The 20496-nt window shown below is 33.9% G+C and overlaps 1 protein-coding gene across 1 annotated transcript in view; it reads right to left on the minus strand.

The window, feature by feature from the left end:
- CFAP46 (cilia and flagella associated protein 46) overlaps positions 1-20496 on the minus strand; it is a 73788-nt gene that overhangs the window by 31604 nt on the left and 21688 nt on the right. Inside the window, exons 16-33 of the mRNA XM_032191250.1 lie at positions 18886-19031; positions 18204-18337; positions 16482-16694; positions 14980-15193; positions 14485-14634; positions 13981-14088; positions 12578-12715; positions 10324-10484; positions 8579-8744; positions 6985-7069; positions 6727-6865; positions 6012-6195; positions 4460-4619; positions 3220-3443; positions 1477-1602; positions 1191-1244; positions 939-1106; positions 451-599 (exon numbers count right to left, since the gene is read on the minus strand). Of these exons, the coding sequence (XP_032047141.1) occupies positions 451-599; positions 939-1106; positions 1191-1244; positions 1477-1602; positions 3220-3443; positions 4460-4619; positions 6012-6195; positions 6727-6865; positions 6985-7069; positions 8579-8744; positions 10324-10484; positions 12578-12715; positions 13981-14088; positions 14485-14634; positions 14980-15193; positions 16482-16694; positions 18204-18337; positions 18886-19031 (2719 nt within the window). The remainder of the gene's footprint in view (positions 1-450; positions 600-938; positions 1107-1190; positions 1245-1476; positions 1603-3219; positions 3444-4459; positions 4620-6011; positions 6196-6726; positions 6866-6984; positions 7070-8578; positions 8745-10323; positions 10485-12577; positions 12716-13980; positions 14089-14484; positions 14635-14979; positions 15194-16481; positions 16695-18203; positions 18338-18885; positions 19032-20496) is intronic.

Below are 20496 nucleotides of genomic sequence, written 5' to 3' on the forward strand. Positions count from 1 at the left end.
AGAGAATGACAGAGCTAACTGGGGATACCTATTTGGGTTCTGAAGTAATATATTTTTGATGCAAGATGGGAGCCTTCCTTTCGAATATTTAAAACATAATATTTTAATTTAATTTTGTTTGGACTCCTTTCAGTTAGGTGACAATAAGACATTACAAAAATTATTCACATGAAAGTGGCTTGAGATCCCAAATCTTGTATATCTTTCCTCAAGGAGATGATATTTAGTAACTGATTTTCTGACTTTAATGCCACAAGCAAAACAATTCATCAAAACACCCTATTAAAATGAAATGAATGAATGAAATGAAGTGAATGAAAAAAAATAATTTAGAAAATTACAAATATAAAACAAATCACAAAAAGCATTGTTTACTATTTAGTGAAACACTGATGAACAGTCCACTTCATTCTGTTTCTCTTTTATTTAAAATAAATAGAGAATACAAACCGAAGGTGATAGAGATCGGACAGACTTCTACATTCCACAACTTCATTAGCAATAACTTCAGCTAGCTGAAAGATGGGAAGTATCAAGTGGGGGCAAAATATTTGCTGTAGTTCTTGAGCTAAAACGTCTATAAAATGCAAAGTGCATGTCTGAAAAAAAAATAATTTTGTAGAAAATATATTTTAAATTACTGATTAAATATTAAGTTCTGAATGCTACTAAAAAATATAAACCAACTTTCAAGCTGAAAAAGCAGCTACATACACACGAATACAGCAAATTTACTCTGTAGGTTAAGCTCATTTCAAAATGCAGAGATAGACTAACACTTTGAAATATTAAGGAACGGAATGACACAAAAGTATTTCTGACAGCTGTCTGAACATACTCTTTATCACAAATACAAGAAAACTAAAATGGTACATAGGTCTCCACTATTCAATTTTTCCCTTAAATAAGAGCTCTAGAATTTTGAGGAGTAGACTCACAGGTTTTGTGAAATTATTCCAGTTAATACCATAACTATTTGTTTTCTGTTTAAAAGTATTTCTAACTTCATTGGGACAGTCATAATGAGCCCATTCTTCCACATTTATTGGTAAGGTATCAACTGACTCCTTCCTTTTAGGCTGCTCTTTCACAAAAGATTCTTCAACCTGTAATTTAAAATACAGCCATTCATGAGGCCCAAGTTGATATTTTGTTTGGTATTAAATTTTTAGCTAACATAAAAAACTTACTTGTTTAGTGTCTTTTGAAGTTTTGTCTCTTTTTTGACCTCTAGACTGGGGGTTCTGCAAAAAAGCAGTATTGTAACCAATGCAGCAAACAAAAGAAAAGTATCTGTACATTTATGACCTGCCGAGACCATACAATCAGAAGTGAAAATATAAGAGTCAGAGAAAAGTTCTTCACAAAATACAAGAGTTTTTGTAGGAAAGCACTTAAGTTATTTAACAGACAAGCACAGGGAAATATCTGTTATGAAGAGACTATTGATTTTATTTCATAGGAACAGGGTTTTACTTGTTTCTCTTCCTTTTTGTCCTTCTCTTTCTTAGGAGCAATTGTTGGCTGTGCATCCTGAGGAGCTGTAAATTGTGAAGACTTTGATAATGCTCCTATAATATGTCCTGATGCTGACAATGATACCTAGATGAGAAAATAATTAGAGTGTTGGGTTTTTTTTGTTTGTTTGTTTTTCCTGGAAATTTCTAGTAGTAATAATTATTCATTGTAAATCACTACCTACTAAAAATTGTCATACACCATGCTTTTTTACATAAGAGCTTTCTTCACAAAACAAGAAAATTCAAAGTATCCTAGATGCTGGCATTATTTGTACAAGCATTTTGGAAGATCATGATAATGCATGTAAGCAGCTTAACTGTCAGATGACATCCTATCCTCCCTGGATCTATAATAAAGCTACTTGGGTGGTTGGGCACTGGAACAGGCTCCCCAAGGAAGTGGTCAAGGAACCGAGCCTGCTGGAGTTCAAGAAGCATTTGGAGAATGCTCTCAGACACATGATCTTATTTTTATGTTTATCTATTTATTTATTGGGTGGTCCTTTGGGGACCCAGGAGTTGGACTCAATGATCCTTGTTGGTCCCTTCCAACTCAGATATTCTATGATTCTGTGATTTGACTTTTTTAATCTATATGGTTGGAAATTAAATTCCTACTTTAAACTACTAGTCTAGATTGCTTAGTCCTCTATAAATAGAGACAGAGGATCAGGGGTTCAAATATCTGAAGACTGAAAATATGAAAGAGCCACTTTATTGTACTTTTGGAGTGGTCTTCTATATTGCGTCTAGTGAATGTGATATAACAGAAATTTCTAAATATTTAAACATATGAAAGCATCCAGAGAAAGTTCCTCGCATGTACAATAACAACACTTCTGATCTTGCCTAAAGCATAGAAACACGTATTAATCTGAGAAGATGAACATATTTCATTAGAGTTATCTAGAGTAGATGAAAAAATATCACCAAAAAAAAGTAATACTGGATGCTGCACAACTTCTGCAATGCCACCCATAGCATTAAGACTGTTTATATGAAGATTTGTGGCATTACTATTATCAAGTATAGATTTAGTGCTTTCGAAGATTTACTCATATTTAACATATAATAATAATCCTATGATTTTTGCTATAATGCTCAATTAGCCATTTAAATTGTGCATTCATATCAATGAGAAATCAAATACACTTGTTTGATTTGAAATGCTGTAGCAATGAAAAAGCGATTGAAGAATAATATTTAATGAAAACTGCCTGTCTATAATTTTTTTTCTTAACATGTAACAAACAAATCAACACTTTAATTTATTTTAACTACATCAGATGATTCCATTTAGTTGAATCATAGCCACTTTAAATCCATCTAAGTGACAGTCTAAGTCCCCTCCCTCAGAACTGTCACCAATGTCTTCAGTGTGTATTCTGATGCTAGTGAGATTCTTTAACTAATTAAAAATACAAAATTTTAGAAACACAAAAAAATCACAAGAAAAGAATGACTGCATTCCAAAGAAAAAATGGGCCACTGTTTTTATCCTTAAATGTCTGTTCCCTATTTACCTGAGAGAAATAATTTTCTTGTTTAATCCTAAACCTGAGAAAATATACTAATTATAGCATAAAATTGGAAACAGTAAAGACATAGCTAGACTGTCAAATGAGTAGTTGATACCGCAGTAACACTGACAGTTAAAAATATAATGGCCACATTATAACTTAATATCATATAATCTCACCTGCCAGATACGGATAACACAAGCATATGCCATCAAACAATGTTGCTGATGAAAAGGAGAACTATGACCAGAAACTACAGCCATTAAAGTCTGTGCTCTAAACAAAGCTTCCAACTGTTTAATATTAGTCAAATTTTCCAAATTGATTTGGGGCATGACATCATTTCTTCCAACATCTATCTTCAGATTTTCCATAGGCAATAATTTTTTAATAGATTTTTTTTCTGTTAAAAACGAAAAAATAACATGCCTATATTTGTATCTATAATAGTATTTTTAAAATTATTCAAAAGTTAAATTTCTAAATTACAAATAAAATCAGAAAAAAAAAGGAAAATCATCTACTGAATATGTTCTTCTCATGGTAATGTAATGCTACTTGTACTGTGTTTTAAATTAATAGTGTAACAATTATGCATATTAAATGACAGAAGTTCAACACTGAAATGAAATACACAACAGACACTTTAACTATGTCTTATATGTCTTATTTAACAGGACACAGTTCCTGCCAGATAACCTACGTGGCTCCTCTCCCTGGGGTCACAGCTCCTGCCAGGAGCCTGCTCCTGTGCAGGCTCTCCACAGACTGCAGCTGCCTGCAGGGCACTTCCACCTCCTCTGGAAGCTGCAGAGTAGATATCTGTTCCAGTGTGGTCCTCCATAGGCTACAGGGGCAAAACCTGCTTCACTACTGGCCTGCAGGGGAATCTCTGCTCCAGTATGTGGAGCATCTCCTCCTCCTCCTTCTCTGACCTTTTAGCATCTACAAAGTTTTTTTCTCTCACATTTTTCTTACTGCAGTCTCTCACAGCTGCCACACAGAGGTGTGTTTTTTTTTTTTTAACCCTCTCCTATCTTATGCAGAGGAGCAAACAGCATTCTTCATTGTCTCAGCTCTGGACAGTAGTGGATACCTTTTGGAGCCAGCTGGAACTGGCTCTATCCGACACAGGGCAGCACTCGGTCTCTTCTCTAACAGGCCGCCCCTGCAACAACCTACCTCCCTCCCTGCCCCAACCATAAGCATTTTGTGGTTTGGTGATGAGCGTAGATCTTTATGACACAACACAGAATTCACAGGTGCTTTTAAAATATCCTTGAACAAATGACAGTGCATTCTGGAGAAAGTACTGCCATGCTGCTGCCATTCTTTGTTTGCTAACTAAGTTATAAATTTAAATTGTCCCTTGCATTTGTTACTGGGAAATTTATTTGAATAATACACACATTTACATACCTTCTTCTTGAGAAGATTGCATAGAAAATTTCATATGTAGCAAGAGACCTACTGCCCAATCCAGAGGTTTAATAACATCATTAAGGGGAAACTGGTTACAGTATAACCATTCAGCAAATTCCATCAGGTAATCAACTTTCTGCCATTCATTTTCTTGTTTCTATGAAAGTGATAAAGGAAGAGTTAGTTTATATCTGGTGGTGTAAACCACTGAACTGATATTCAAAAGTTCAATATAGTCTTAATGGAAGCAAAAAAATAATTTGTCACTGAGCAGTTTCATTTGAATCACATAATCAGAGAGATATATAAAACAGAAAGCAACAGAAAACTCTATCAGTTTATTCTTTGCTTTTTCAAAATTTATTGCAATTAGCTATTCTTAGACTTTTTCTTTGTCAGGACTCAGCTGAACTCTTATGCCCTACCAGAAGTCAACCATACACACTCTTTTGAGGTTCCACAGGGCTTCATTTTAGGGCCAATTCTCTTGTGTTTTTATAAATGATCTGGATGCAGGACTCAAATGGATAATAATTATGCAGATTACACTAAGTTAGCAGGAGCTGTTGACTCCTATGAGGATAGAGAGGACTTGCAAAAAGATCTTGACAAATTGGAGGGCTGGGCAATCACCAACCACATGAAGTTCAATGAGAGCAAGTGGCAGATTCTGTACCTCAGATGGGGCAACCAACCCTGGTTATATGTAGAGACCAGGGGGACAAGAGGCTGGAGAGCAGCCCCACAGAAAGGGATCTGGGGATTCTGGTCAACAGCAAGTTGAATGTGAGTCAACAGTTTGCCCTGGAAGCCAAAAGGGTCAACCATGTCCTGGGGTACATCAAGCATTGCATTGCTAGAGGGTCAAGGGTAGTATTTGTTCCGCTATACTCTACACTAGTGCAGCTCAGCTTGAGTACTGCATGCAGTTTTGGGTACAACAAAGTAAGTAGAGCATAAAACTATTAGAGAGTGTCTGAAGGAGAGCAACAAAGCTGATGAAAAGTCCAGAAGGGAAGAGATATGAGAAGTGGCTGAGGTCACTTGATATACATGTATGTTCAGCTTAGAGAAGAGGAGACTGAAGTGCAGGAGTGGGAGCAGTGGAAAAGGCGCTGATCTCCTCTCTGGTGACCAGTGGTAAGACCCAAGGGAATAGCATGAAACTACATCAGGAAAGACAGATTGGATATCAGGAAAAGGTTCCTCATTGAGAAGGTGCTTGTGCACTGAAGTCAAGGCACTGAGCCTGAGAGAGTTCAAGAGGTGTTCGGAAAACATTGTCAAATATATAATTATTAGTTTAATAGTTAGGTAGCCCTGCATGGAGCCAGGAGTGGGACTCGATGGTCCTTGTAGTTTCCCTTCCCACTAAGGATATTCTATGATTCTCCAACTGAAAAGCAATTTCAAATTTACAAGAAACAATGATCATATATATGGCTTATCTACTCCTTAAATTCTATACTTCTCAATACTTGCTATCTCATTAAACACTTTAAAAACATATTTTTATCAGTATTGGAACTGATAGTAAAAATTCACAAACCTGCAAAGCATTGATTGCATTTTTAAAACAGTTTAACTGTTCAACAATACTTCTGGAAACTGTTACCATATGACGCCAAATACGGGACACATTATCTTCACTTTCACCTGCAAATTTCTGAATTTCCATCATGAAATTACATCCCAATCTTGCCTTCACTGTAGCCAAATGTTTAAAAATCAGACTAGAAAAGGACAAAAAGAATTGCACATTAATTGCATCTGTATCTGTAAAGTAACTTGAAGTGGAATAGATATAGTAGTTCAGTGTAGTGCAGAGATGTGTAAGTTCATAAACTAATATAAAAGGGCATAAATCTTTGAACTCATGTAAAACTATATATAAACAGTAGCCTAGATAATTTAGTTTCCATTTTACATTACGTGTGTTTACAGCTAGAAAAATTATAACTTCAGCTACACTTCGTACTCCTATTTTCTTGGGAAAATTAGATAGTACCTGTATTCAAGTTTTAGAAAACGACATGTACAAATGTTATGAAAAGATTAATGATAAGAAACACTGCAAACATAAGTCTTTTCACTGAAAATACACACATGAGTTTTCTGTTATAAGAATTGCCCGGCTGACCAAAAGGTAGTCATGATTTTATTCTGCCAATGCAAAATAGAAAAATAGTAAAAACAGAACTCAGAGTTTTAGAGTTCTCAAGAACCCAAATGCTTATTTTAATAAAAATAAATAAATAACTTACAGCCTGTGTCTTGTCTGAGGCAAAGCCTGAATAGCTTCATTCAGGACTTTTAATGCTTTTTCCCAATCAGATTTATCAGCATATATGTGGAATAATAACCCATATAAAGAGGTCCTTAATGTCAGATCTTCATCAGCACCTTTGAAGTATATTCAAGTCATTTATTACTATACTGCAGAATTAGAACAATGCTATTACAAAATACAGGTTTTTGTTAGTTTGTTTTTAATTATCATATCAAAACAAGAAAGAACGTGCCTGGCAGAAAGCATCCATCTGATAATCCACTACTTTGAAAATCCTTTGTGAGCCACTGATGCAAAGGCAATGTATCATTTTTCTCCTAAAAAGACAGTAGGAACAATAAATGCCCTTTATATTTTGGTACATATCTCAAGTAAGCAAACAACCACTGCCTTGCTGGGCTAAACCAAAAGTTATCTTCAGGTATACATGTATGCTTCTCTAGATATGTGAACCAATTTAAAAACTGCTTAGAGTTAGCCTGATCAAGGATCACTGGATACCAGTTCCTGCCTCTTACAGCAGTTACTATAACATATAAAGAAGAATTAGTAACTCTGGAAATAATCAAATACAGAACTTATTTGAAATATTTTTGTCTAAATAATATCAGAAAATCCTATATAGTCTAATTCACAAGAATTACTATTCTTTACAGATATAAAAAGTCTGGGCTCTCTGTGACTGTACACTTCCATTATCTAAATAAAGGTCTTGACTTTTCATATATCTTATTAAGGGTTTGTTCTGAAAATATCCTGTAGCAGCAAGTTATTTATATATACATAATGAAGTATTCCTTCTTACTGTTTTGTTTTTTTTTTTTTTTTTTTTTTTTACTCTGCAAATAAGTAGACCTTTAGAAATGTCCCTATGAGAAATCACAGTGTTAGATATCCATGCATCGTTGGCAAAGTTCCTTTAAGTTTACGATCTTCATGTCACTGTATTTCCTCGCACACAGGGTCCTCGCAAATTCTGTCTCCTACACACTCAAGCAGACCAGTCACCATCTCTGATTATTAGTGATTTATACATGGCTTGAGGAGAAAGGAAAAATAAGTTTTCTATTATTATACTACAGTACTAGATGATCTGAGATGCAGGCTGAGATGTCACATTGGTACTGCTGAACTTGAATGCAAAAGTTATTAATAAAACCTTCAAGGTCTAATTCTGCGACCACTGAAATGCATGGGGAAACTCACATCAGCTTCATTGACATTTAAATCAAATCTAGAAAGAGAGAAATGGATCAGCTCTGGGAATTTTGAAGTAAGAACAGTTGTAGATGTGTAGGGATGTTTCAGCAGGAAAAGAAATTTCATGTGATGAGATTTGTTAAAAAATAATTTTGCAGGTAATTTGAATCTGCAGGTGTGAGGAACCTTAATTTAATTCCAACTTTTATGAGTTTGTCTTTTAAGGCCTATTATCATTCTTACTGGAAGTGACAGATTTTTTCTGTCACTTTATCTTTTTTTGATTATTTTCTAAGCATTCCCTTTTGTGAGCCTCACAAAGTGCAACACTACACACATCCAGACCGTAAATTATTTTGAAGAAAACAGCTGCAAGTTTGTCAATTGCCTAGAACCAGAAGAATCGCCAAATGGAAAACAAGTATGTGATTCCTTGTTGTGTCTGAATGTGTGCTATGCAAATGAAGATTAGAAAGCATTTACGTGTTTATGACAAGACCTTTTCCTTTTAGGAAAGATATCTTGAAGTATGCACACAGCTTCAGAACAAAGCAAAACTTTTCTTTATCATCAGTACCAATCACTAAACACATGCATAGTTAACAATATTTATTAGCTATTCTTACCTGTTTATTTTCAGATTCTGCTTTCATTATATTCTTAAGAATTATTTCAGTAGGTTCTTTAAACTGTTCTCTGTCATGTGGAAAACCTAGCAAAGGTAAACATGCGTTCCAAAAGTGTCTCGCTGCAAACATTACAAGGGAATAATTTCCAGCTTCACCTGCATATCTGAAGAAAACAAATTACAGCTTAACGAAGGAAAAAACCTCACCGGTGGTACATATAACAAAGATACAGGATTTTACTTCCGCAAACATCATCTGTGGTTTACCTTATCTAGACAACACTGTATCTCAGCAATGAGGGTATTCATACAAAATATATTTTCCATTTTTATATACAAAACACCTCCATACATCCAACAGAAGGAATATTAAACAAGTGTTTGTACTGTATTCCTGCGTAACTTTAACTGAAGTGAGACCTAATTTTAAAAGTTAGTAGAAACCTACTTGAGAGGTTCTTCGGAATAACCTACTTTTTTTTTTCTTTTCTTCCTATTATGTTAATTTCTCGTTATAAAAGCATCACACACACAAAAAACCAAACAAACAAACAAACACAACTCTTCATTCCTATGGATTTTGCATAGTACAGAATCACTGTAAAATATAAATATACTTCAAATGCCTCTACTTGCATGCAAATTGTTTTGAGCACATTCCATGCAAATGTTACTTTTAATTAATAAAATATAATAATTTTCCAGACTGTAATACAACAATAACACACGAGTGAGCAAAATCTTTAGAATTTAGCTAAAAATTATGGATTGGTATTAAAAAAATCAACTAATTAATACTCTTACTATTTTCATAGAATTATAAAATATCCTGAGTTGGAAAGGACCCACAAGGATCATCGAGTCCAACTCCTGGCACCACACAGGAGCACCCAAAAATTCAGACCATATGTCTAAGAGCACAGTCCAAACACTTCTTAAACCCTGACAGGCTTGGTGCTGTGACTACGTCCCTGGTGAGCCTGTTCCAGTGCACGACCATCCTCTCAGTGAAGAACCATTTTCTGATATCCAGCCTGAACCTCCCCTGTCGCAGCTTAATCATTTTTGAATCAGGCAATCTGTCATTTTCTCCCAAAATTTCACAATGTTTAGACTCTATCTGCTCACATGCTGTATATATTAACACTAGACTTACTAAGTTTTTGCTCACCACTTTGTGTCCCTTTTGACATTTGTTGAGCTATTTGTATATGTCCACTCCCAAAAAAAAGTGCTTGTCATGGTATGTAAATTGAAAACATATGGATTTGTCTGTTCACAACACAACATAACTGTAGAGTTCTGCTACGCTGGCCTTTCCAACTTCTTTCATCACTCTCTTTTTAATTATTAAGGAAAAAAAATGATACTGCTAAGGGCTTCACATCAGCCATTACATTTTCATCCTCTAACAGTTTCAATTGCCTACTTTTTTGCTCTTTTTTTTTTTTTTTTTTTTTTTTTTCCCAAAAAGCAAAGAATTTAAAAATCAGGCATTATCCATCTGTGTATCACCTTTTTCCTATTTATTACTTAAAGCAATCTTTCCACTTCGGTTTCTAAACTGATAAAATTTATTTTAAATTTACCAAACTGCTAAATTCTGTCAAATCTTTTGTTAAGCATTTCAACTCTCAACTATTTTGATTTTTTATCAGTCTTGGGAAAGAATGGTGATCCCCAAATCTATAAATCAATTTTTTTGTCTGCTTTGTATTAGTCCCCTCTTAAAACAAAACCTACCTGGCACTCTGAGCAAAGGCTTTTGATGCGGCTATACGCAAATGTTTTTGTCCAGCCAAATTTTCCATTATACTCTTTCCTTGGATACAGGCAGCAGTACTCAACATTTCTTGCCTCGCTGTGTTATCAGGTCTGAATAAAGACAAGTAACTCAAAATGTGCTAGTCTTACAGTCTAAGAACACACCAGTTCCCATTAATAATGCTTTCAAGTTGTTACTAGAGAGATGTTAGTAGCTTTGAAAGTTAAAAAGGCTTCTAATGACTTTTTTCCTACAATCAGAAAATATTTGAAAAATCTGAACACTCTGTGAACAGGTATCAGAAATAAAGTATCTTTTTTACAGTTCTAATGAAAATAAATGTGAACTAAGATTTGAAAAATATTTTACCTACTTCTAGTGACCAAAGAAAATAGATTTGTGATTCTCTCCCCATTATTCACCATTGTACATCAAACAATATAAAAATATTAAATCAGAATGAAATTTACATAGCAAGTAATTAAAAACAGAAATTGGGAAAATCAGACAATTTTAAATACTTTTTTTTTTTCTTGGAATTGGTCTCTCTTATGTCTGGTAAAGTACGCACAGGGTTCTAGAGAAATTGACTTGGATCATACTCTTCTACATTTAAAAGTAAGGAGCAGAGATTTCAATCCCATCAGTTAACTAGTTAAAAAAAAATAAAATAACAAAGCAATAATAAAAATTATCTGATATACTTGAATAGAAGTGGTTTTGAAAGAAAATAATACAATAATGTAACACAATATGGAAGATTTTTAAAAGAAAAAAGAACAAAAAAAGAAAAAAGAACAAAAAAAGAAAAAAGAAAGAAAGGGGAGAATTCACCTATACTAAACTGGCATTTCTCATTTCTAGTTGGCTTAGTTCCTACTGCGCAGTGAAGGCTATTATGCAGTTATGATTTGTGTCCACAAGAGGACACCAGTGTTCTACAGTACAAGTTAACAACAACAACAAAAAAGTAGGTGTCTAAGCCTTCTTTGTCCTTAAGTTGTGCTTTAACGTGAAAAGAATGAAGACGTTCATCTTCCATTTTTCTGGAGATAATATTGACAACCCACAACTCAACTTCTTGGTCAAAGAAGGAAACATTTTACATTTTAACATTCACCAGTTTCAGATTGCTAAATATTCATTATTTTCTCTATATAATATTTTAAAATTATATGTTCCATATTTTAAGATGTTTTGGAGAGAAAAACTGGTTTTATATGTTCTTCTCCCATGAAATAAACAACCATTAATTTCAAAGAGCACCATTGTTTCCCGGACATCTTCACAGAGAGAAAAATGAACACATAAGTATATTCAAAGTATTTATCATATTCATTTCAAACTTCCTGCATTCTGATTTTTTTTTTTTTTTAAATAATTGCTGTCAATTCCCTCTTGTTTTGATGAAATTACATTCTGTTTTTTGGGGGGTAAAATCGTATATAAGCAGAAGGATCTAAGGACTCCACCAACAGATCCTCCTAGATAGGAAACCTTTTTTCTTTTTTCCTTTTATTCCCCACAAGATCAAAGCTTTAAATTAACAGTCCAGTAAGACTCTGGGCTTTTTAAGAAATGAATTACACTCCTATTGCTCCCACATACAGAATTTATAAGGGAAGCCTGCTACCTGGGGATACCTGACACCAGAAATTAGAAAACAGTAGCTGTTATCACCTGTTATCACTCACAGCATCTTCTTACATGAACTGTGTAGACCCTTCATGCATTATCAGAAGCAATTTTCATCAATGTATTAGAATAAGCTACTTTCTGCTTGGAAACTACAAAAGCACGAAAAGACTGTGACTGCCACAAACCAATTTCAGAAAAGCACTGCTCATCAGGAAGACACTCAAACACAAAAACCTGTTGAGTCACTTGGATTACAAAATTCACTTATCTTCCTGAACTGAGTCCAGAGACACAATCTGGATCTCACACCATCTTCTACTCAGGCTACATTGTAGAGTTAAAACATTATCTGTAGTACTTAAGTAATTGCTAATGACAAAATCAGGAGTGGTAGGAAAATTTCACTTTCTGTACAGTTTCTTTGTAAATAAATAAATAAATAAATTCTCTCAATTTTGATTAAGTAGTCAGATGAATTTTCCCTATATACTCATTCTTCAAAATTTATATCAAGTATACCACATTATAATGCAAAATTCAATGTACTTACATTTCATATTTCTTGGTATCGCTATTGTGAAAAAAATTATTAACTGACTGCAATATCCTTTGGGAACAAGTCATCACTATTTCGTAGTCTTGTAATACATATGCAAAATATGTAAGTCGTGTCAGTGTCTGCAATTCTACTAATGAATCTGACCAGCTGCATTCTAAAGCCAATTTCGCTAACTGGAAAAAAAAAAAAAAAAAAGTAAAAGTAAAACAAAAATAAATCTTGTGTTTCTGCCATGCCCTTTTCATACATAAAACTTACTTATCCTCACACCAACTTACTCATATACAATCAGATTACATTCTTCCAGATGTACTTTTCATACAACCCACCTTGGCATGGAACAAGTAAACAATAAAACAATCTAGAAAACCAAAGATTTACAAGAAAAATCAAAATAGGCAATAGACATATAATCAACATTTATGCTGCAGTAAATATTGTAAAAGCAAATGTAAACCCAGCTATAAATATGCTGAATACCACTGAAATAATAGCTAAAGCTAGCTAATAGTATTTGGCAGAAATCTGCAGACCAATTGGAATTGCATACCTGTATCTTTATAAGGACCGATATCCTGGTCTTTAGAGAGAAGCATTTCTACAGAAGTGTTGGACAATGTCATCAGATTCCTAGCTATCGGAGGAAATACGCCTTAGTCTTTTAAGAAACCCATTTATAACAGGAAGTATAAATGATTAGGTGTAGTAATCAGACAGGTAAGACATCAGCTCATAGTTTTGAAAATGAATGATTTAAACATTTTTATACTACCTTCATTCCTCCAGACTGGTAATCAACAGAAGAGGAAAATTGTGGCACTGTTCAGCATCAGCAATCATGTTAAGACCAATCAAAAGCAAGTGTTTTAATGAACTATGCTAGTAATGTAGCTCTGTCTCATATAAGTCTTACAATAAAGCCACCTAATTCTTTAAATAACAGGTAGTTCTACCCCATAACTGCCAAAAGGAAATTCACAATAACATGAAGTTCTCTGTTGAAATTTGGAATGCTCCCAATACAAACCCTAAGATAAGACTTCATCCTCTCAATAAAATAAAATAAAAGTCCCAAATATGGTTCTGTACAGAATGCATCCGAACCCATTATGTTCATCAGGTTGTTATGATAATAACCTGTTAGAGCAACGTAGGAATAATTGTAATACTGGTTTTTAATGCTTTTTCTTTTTTGTATAAATGAAAATAGTTACACAATTTTTCTACCTGTTGTAATTACTCAATCTCTTGAAAACTTTGAAAGTAAATAATAAAAAGTTTCAACATAATATGTATAAATAATATATATTATGTATGTACTTCATATATATAACAGTATAATAGAAGTTTCAAATTGAATTTTGTCTGTATTCAAAACCAAAACTGAAATCACATGCTCTTTCTCAAAAAACAGAGCTAATAAAATAAAAGGAAATACCTGAGATAAAGCAGGAACTGTGAAATCCATGAGACCCAAGCCAGTACATGAATACATTTCTAGACCAACAAGAATTCTTGCAATAGGATTTTGAGCTTCATCACTACTCTGAGCAGAAATTAAAAATTATTTATTTATTTATTTATTTTTACTACCATTGTTAATGCTGAACTACTACAGTATCACCAAAAATACAGCAACAATATAATTAATTCACATTCCATACTCCGGTATTATAGACATATTTAAAATTAAAAGATTGGAATATATTATTATTTTTCAAGTTACTGAATCGATAGTCTCCATATAAAGAGTTCATACTAAATGTTAATATAAACATAGCTGATATTTCAGCTACAGGCAAAAATTTTCTGTCACATCAAATTAAAATATATACAAGAAAGACACACTGATAATTTAATCATTATTAAATAAAATTAAGCATTTAATATTAATTTTTCAAAGAAAAAATTAACTTATTGTAGGATTTCAGAGAAATAATACCTCCTCCTCAGTCCAAAGTTTATGTCCTATCTGTTGCTGATTTAACTGTTTTACTTTCACCCATGTAGCAATGATCTGTTGCTTTACAGCAACAGGTACTGTTTCATTTGGTATGGTTGCACTTGTCACCTTTAGAGCAAACTCACAAATCTAAACAGCAAGAAGAAAAAAAGACTGAAACTTAAGGCAAATTTGAACAGCTCTTTTTATGGAAAATGTTATCCATTAGTTATTTTACAATTTCTGTGCATGCAACTCTAATACTAATAACATCTCCATAAATAAATCCATACAGCGAATAAAAGCTGCAGTCTTCAGATTCAATTGACAAGGAACTTCAGTGCATATTTGGGGAGAACCTGTGATGGCAGGAACCATAAAAGATGGTAGTTTTTCTGCAAGAATCTCTGGAATTAAAATTTCTATGAATCATAATACATGTCAGCATATTAAAAAAAAAAAAAAAAAAAAAAAAAGACAAAGTGGATTTTGTACCTCTAAGGCTGCTTTGATGTCAGGAAGTCCACTGGGATCTACTGACAAAGAAGGGATAGCATTTGCTTTCTCATGTCCCTTTGCTGAAGCCTTTCTACTTTTGTCTGGTGATGCACATAACTTTTTCTCCTCAGTACGTTTTGGTTTTGGAATCCAACAGAGAATTAAGCCCCGAGCTACAGCATTACATAACATCAACAAAGTGACAGTGCTTCTGAAGAAGAAAAAAGAAAACTTAAATGCAAACTGCATCAGACCAAAATAAGTGAAACAAATAAAGTCATGAGCACTATTCAAAAATCTAGATTTTTCTTAGAAAACAAAATTATGGATTTTACAAAATTTCCCTGTTGGAAATGCAGTTAAAATGGTTAAATCTACTCTCCCTCCTCCCCCTCTCTCCAATAAAAACTTTCATATTTTATATTGCATTTTTTCAGGTCTTTCTGTGATTGAAGCTTCTATTTCTTCACAGAAAAAGGTATCTTTTCAAATTTATTTCAGAGATGAATAAATTTAAAATCTGACTTTTTAGTAGTGAACTGTTATGTGTGAAAGTGGAAAGGGTTTCCTAATAACCTACACCAAACTCTTTACATAAAATCATTCGTTACTCTGTATTACTCCTTATGATAATCAACGTCTGAGATGGAATTACCTTTTCTTTTTTTTTTTTTTTTTTTTTTTACAGACAACACAAACTGAATTATGATACATATTAATATAAATGCCCAAATTAATAAGTAGGTATTACCTGTTTTCCATCTCTGTACAAACTAAACTTTAGGCCTTGACATGCAATACTGTTAAAATATCGTTCTTTGCTGTTGGTCCTCTCAGTTTGTCTAGTTCTGAAGTCACTGCCAGTAAAAAAGTGCTAAAAGTTCTAGGGTTTTGTCCAACAGAACTTTGACTTGAGTATTCCTCTGGAATAGTTAATTATTCTGCCATTGCATTTGCTACAGAACAGAATTTCTCTATGAAGTCTATTTTTGTGGTCAATTATTGAACACATTCCCTTTACTTTCTTTTTTCCCCCTTTGTTTTGTATTTCAGAACTTACTGTGATTAGAAATATTTACAATAAACTATATTTACTATATAATTCAACTTCAGAGTAACTGAGAGCAAGTAAACACATTTCAAGCTCCTGCCAACAGAAAGGCTACGAAAATTTTCTTGATTCTTTCTGAGCAGGTCAACAAAATTGACACATGCACTATTTCATATGCACATGTTGCTATTCCATAATTAAGAGGAATTAACATAATTTTAACTCAGGTTAATATGGATTATAATGAACAGAAATAAATAGGATTAAAACCTCACTTTCCAACCACAAAATTTAATATAACTTCTAAAGTATTCTGTATGTGCTGACGTCCTTCTACTTCTAATAAAAGCCAGCAATAACATTCTTTCATGACATAAACTAACATTGTGAAAATATTTTTTCTGTTATAGTAACAAGACCATGTTTGTAACCAAAACTCTAAATTTACCCAGTGTGCCCAACAGTCTTGACTGCTCCAAGAAGAGTCTGCAGATATGCAATAATTTCTCTCTGTCTTCCTGATGTGATAAGATGCCTATTGTAGTTTAAGATATACACCACAGCATTATGAACAATCCAGGCTTCATTCAGTTCTTCTCCTATTTCAGCTGCACGCAGGAAATTTTCCATAGCATACTGAGATAAGTAGTCTATCCATAAACTATAAAATTAGTATTAAGAAACTGTTATTCCAAAAGTACAACACTAGAAGGTATTATATCTTAAGGCTAAATATGTAAAAGTAGAACTGAATCAACAAAAAATATATATTTTTGGAAATTACTTTTCAGTTGCATTTATTACATCTCTATCCATTAACTTATAATTGGATGACAAGATGCCTCAGGAAAGTTATTAGTATCAACATCGACCAGTCTCTGATACTCAAATGCTATTAGCTTAAAAATATTGGCTCTAATGTAAATTTCACAGTTCATCCACACTTTTTAAAATGTGTGTGAATCACTGCTAGAAATCATTAAATATCTATGACAAAGCTCTACTTGAATAAAAAGTAAGACTCTAGTGTTGAATGAGGTATCTTTTTCACAGCCTCATGTCTTCTTGCACTCAAAGACATCTCCAGATGTTCTGAAATGCTAAGTCCATTTTTTATAAAATAACATTCCATAGTCAATGCAATAACATTCTTTTATGCACAAATTAATTATCAAGATATATATCACACTAGATAAAGCAATACTGAAAACACCATCTTGTATGATCAGACAGAATGACCTTGGTTAAGTCACAAATTCAAAAAAACATAAACTGACATAGGGTATTACTATGTCACCAACAGTAGACAACATAGTAGACCAAACTGATTTTTTTCCCTATGTGTTCTTAGCCTAATTGGATGAAAGAGACACTGGTACAAGTAAATTGGTTAAACTCAAAAACAGCTTCACAGCGAATTTTAGAACAGAATCTTCATCTTCTTTGTCCCTTGTTTCTGATTGGTTTTTACTTTTTCCTATTTTACTGAGCATTTGAAGCTGACTGCGAGAAACTTCACTTCATCTTCAGACTTAATGAAGAGCCTTAGGGACACAACTCTGATAACCTGCTCTTACAGGACATGATGACCATTGTGACAACAGTTAATACTTGTACAAATGTAGTAGAGTTTAAATATCATATTTAAAAATTCTCTCTCCCTCTTCCTTCACAATAAATAATACTGTGAGACCAAAAGAAAGAAACAGAAATATAAAAAGAAGGAGAAGGAGGAGAAGGAGAAGAAGGGTACACTAGCTTCTGATTTCAGAGAAATAAACATTAAATGAAAAACAAAACAAACAGTGCAGAATGAAAGCAAATTAGAGAAAAATTATTTCAAATTATTTTTTAGATTCTTCTTTTCCCACTACCATTCCTAGCTAAACATATGAACTATCTGATAACAATCAGAGAATCATTAAAGTTGGAAAAGACTTTCGAGATCATCTGGTCCAACCATCATCCTACTGCCAATGTCCCCAAGCACCAGGTCCAACCTTTCCTAGAACACCCCCAGGAATGATGATGTCACCACTTCCCCGGGTAACCTGTTTCAATGTCTAACTACTCTTTCTGAGAAGAAAAATGATTTGTACTAAAAAGAAATAACTTAGTAAATTATCATCTGTGTTTGATAATAAAACAATTTGTTAGAGTTGGTAAGTACCTGTATGCTTTCCATTCTAGATCACTTTCAGGAAAATCTAAAACATATTCTGAAGGATGTTGGCTTTTATCTTCTGTAGGTACAGTGTGGTCATTCAGCTCAATTCCCTGCAATCTTAATAAATGAATCGTTGCCTGGAAAGATACAAAGAAATAAATTTTCTACCTGTGTTATCTACGTGAAAATGGACTCTGACTTCTTATTTGTGTCTACACCTCTTGAAAAAAGAAAAAAAACAAAATGTTGTTTTTGTTGTACAACATCTGAAGATGTACAGGCATACAAAACCAATTATATGAAATAATCTTCAAATTACTTATGCTTAATTTTATTAAATAAATAACTCAAATGAGAAAATGAAAATATGCCATATATATACACACAAATATATTTATCATGCTGGAACTTTAAGGATCCTGGAACATAATGTCACATGTCAAATATTTACAACAACATCCCTTGTAAAAAAGTGTTAAAACCATATGCAGTGATACTATAGTTACTTTCACACAGTATTTTTATACAGCTGCTTCACAGAACTACTTCCTCTAATGTCTGTGGAGACATAAAATAATGAATCTAACTCAAAATTCTACTGCTGTAAGATGAATATCCCTAGAATTAGACATACAACCAAAGTTAAATGAAACAAATATGAGTAACATCTGTGTAGGTTGATTACCTCTGCATTAATAAATCTTATTTCTGCTAATATTCTGAGTAAATCTCTTTCAAAAGAAAAGGATTTAGCAGGTAGTAATAACTCTCCTGGTAAGCCATCACCTTGGTCATCATCCATCATAGTTATACTAGCTTTCTTCTTCTGTGCTAAAAAAAAAAAAGTTAATTATTATTAACACGTAAATCTGACAAAAATTACCTTAATTTTAGAATTTAAATATCCCTGTATAATCTGAAATCCACAATAAAGCATTCACAAGCACAGATTTGAAGTTACTTCACTCAGACTACATCTCAAGTTTAATATTCAGTGATAGATCTAATTTATTAGTCTTTGTCCAATAATTTTAATCATATTTCAATATTCCAAAGTAACATTTTAGTTTAAGTTGAAAATTACATGTGTTTGTTTTCATAAAACCTACAGACTGTTAATTTGAATGAAGAGCTCCTCATTCCTTGAGCAATCATACATATTCACTTCCCCAGACTAGCCATGTTTCATCTCTCATCTCTTTTTCAAACTAAAGGAAAAAAAAAAAGTACTTATCAGGAACTGAGGGCAACCATGCACCAAAAGCATCATTAATAGGACCTGGTATATATCTGTAACACTATAGCACTTTGAATTATTTGCCTTCATTCAGGCCTGATAATACAGCAAGTCTTTTTCCAGAATCTTCATATTGCCCAAATTATCTTTGCCCTATCTTCAGTATATGTTACATACAGAGAAGACCTTCAATTTTTCTCACCCACTAATCCTAGGATTAGAAGTAGTAAAGGATGAAACAGAACACAGAAATGAATGTTGCCAACAGTCCATTGCACCTGGGTCAGGGCAATCCCAGACATGAGGGCAGACTGGGAGAAGAACTCATTGAGAGCAGCCCTGCAGCGGACTTGGGAGTTCTGGTGAATAAAGGTTCAACATGAGCCAGCAGTGTGCACTTGCAGCCCAGAAGGATGTGTGTGACCAGCAGGTCGATGGAGGTGATTGCCTCCCTCTACTCTGCCCTTGTGAAGCCCCACTTGAAGTACTATCTCCAGACCTGGAGCCCCAAGCACAAAAAGGATGTGGACCTGTTAGAGAAGGTCTGGAAAAGGGCCACAAAGTTGAACGGAGGACTGGAGCACCTCTCCAATGAAAAAAGGCTGGAAGACCTGGGGCTCTTCATCCTGAAGAGGAGAAGGCTCTGTGGAGACTTCATTGCGACCTTTCTATACTTAAAGAGGTCTTACAAAACAGATGGAGAAGGACTCTATTTGGGTAGACAATCTCCTCCCTCACCTCTTTTGATGCAGCCCAGGATGCAGTTGGCATTCTGGGCTGCAAGCACAAACTGCTGTCTCATGTCAAGCTTCATCCATCAGAACACCCAAGTCTTTCTCTGCTAGGCTGCTCTCAATGAGTTCATCCAGTCTGTACTCCTGTCCGGGATTGCCCCAACCCGGGTGCAGCACCTTGCACTCAGACTTGTTGAACCTCCTCAGGTTCACATGGGCCCACTGTTCTAGCTTGTCCAGGTCCCTTTAGCTGGCATCCCTTCCTTATGTTGTATTGACTGCACCACTCCACTTGCATCTGCAAACTTGCTGAGGAACAACTAAG

Source organism: Aythya fuligula, chromosome 7 (genome assembly GCF_009819795.1).
Source record: "Aythya fuligula isolate bAytFul2 chromosome 7, bAytFul2.pri, whole genome shotgun sequence".
NCBI classification, from domain to species: domain Eukaryota; kingdom Metazoa; phylum Chordata; class Aves; order Anseriformes; family Anatidae; genus Aythya; species Aythya fuligula.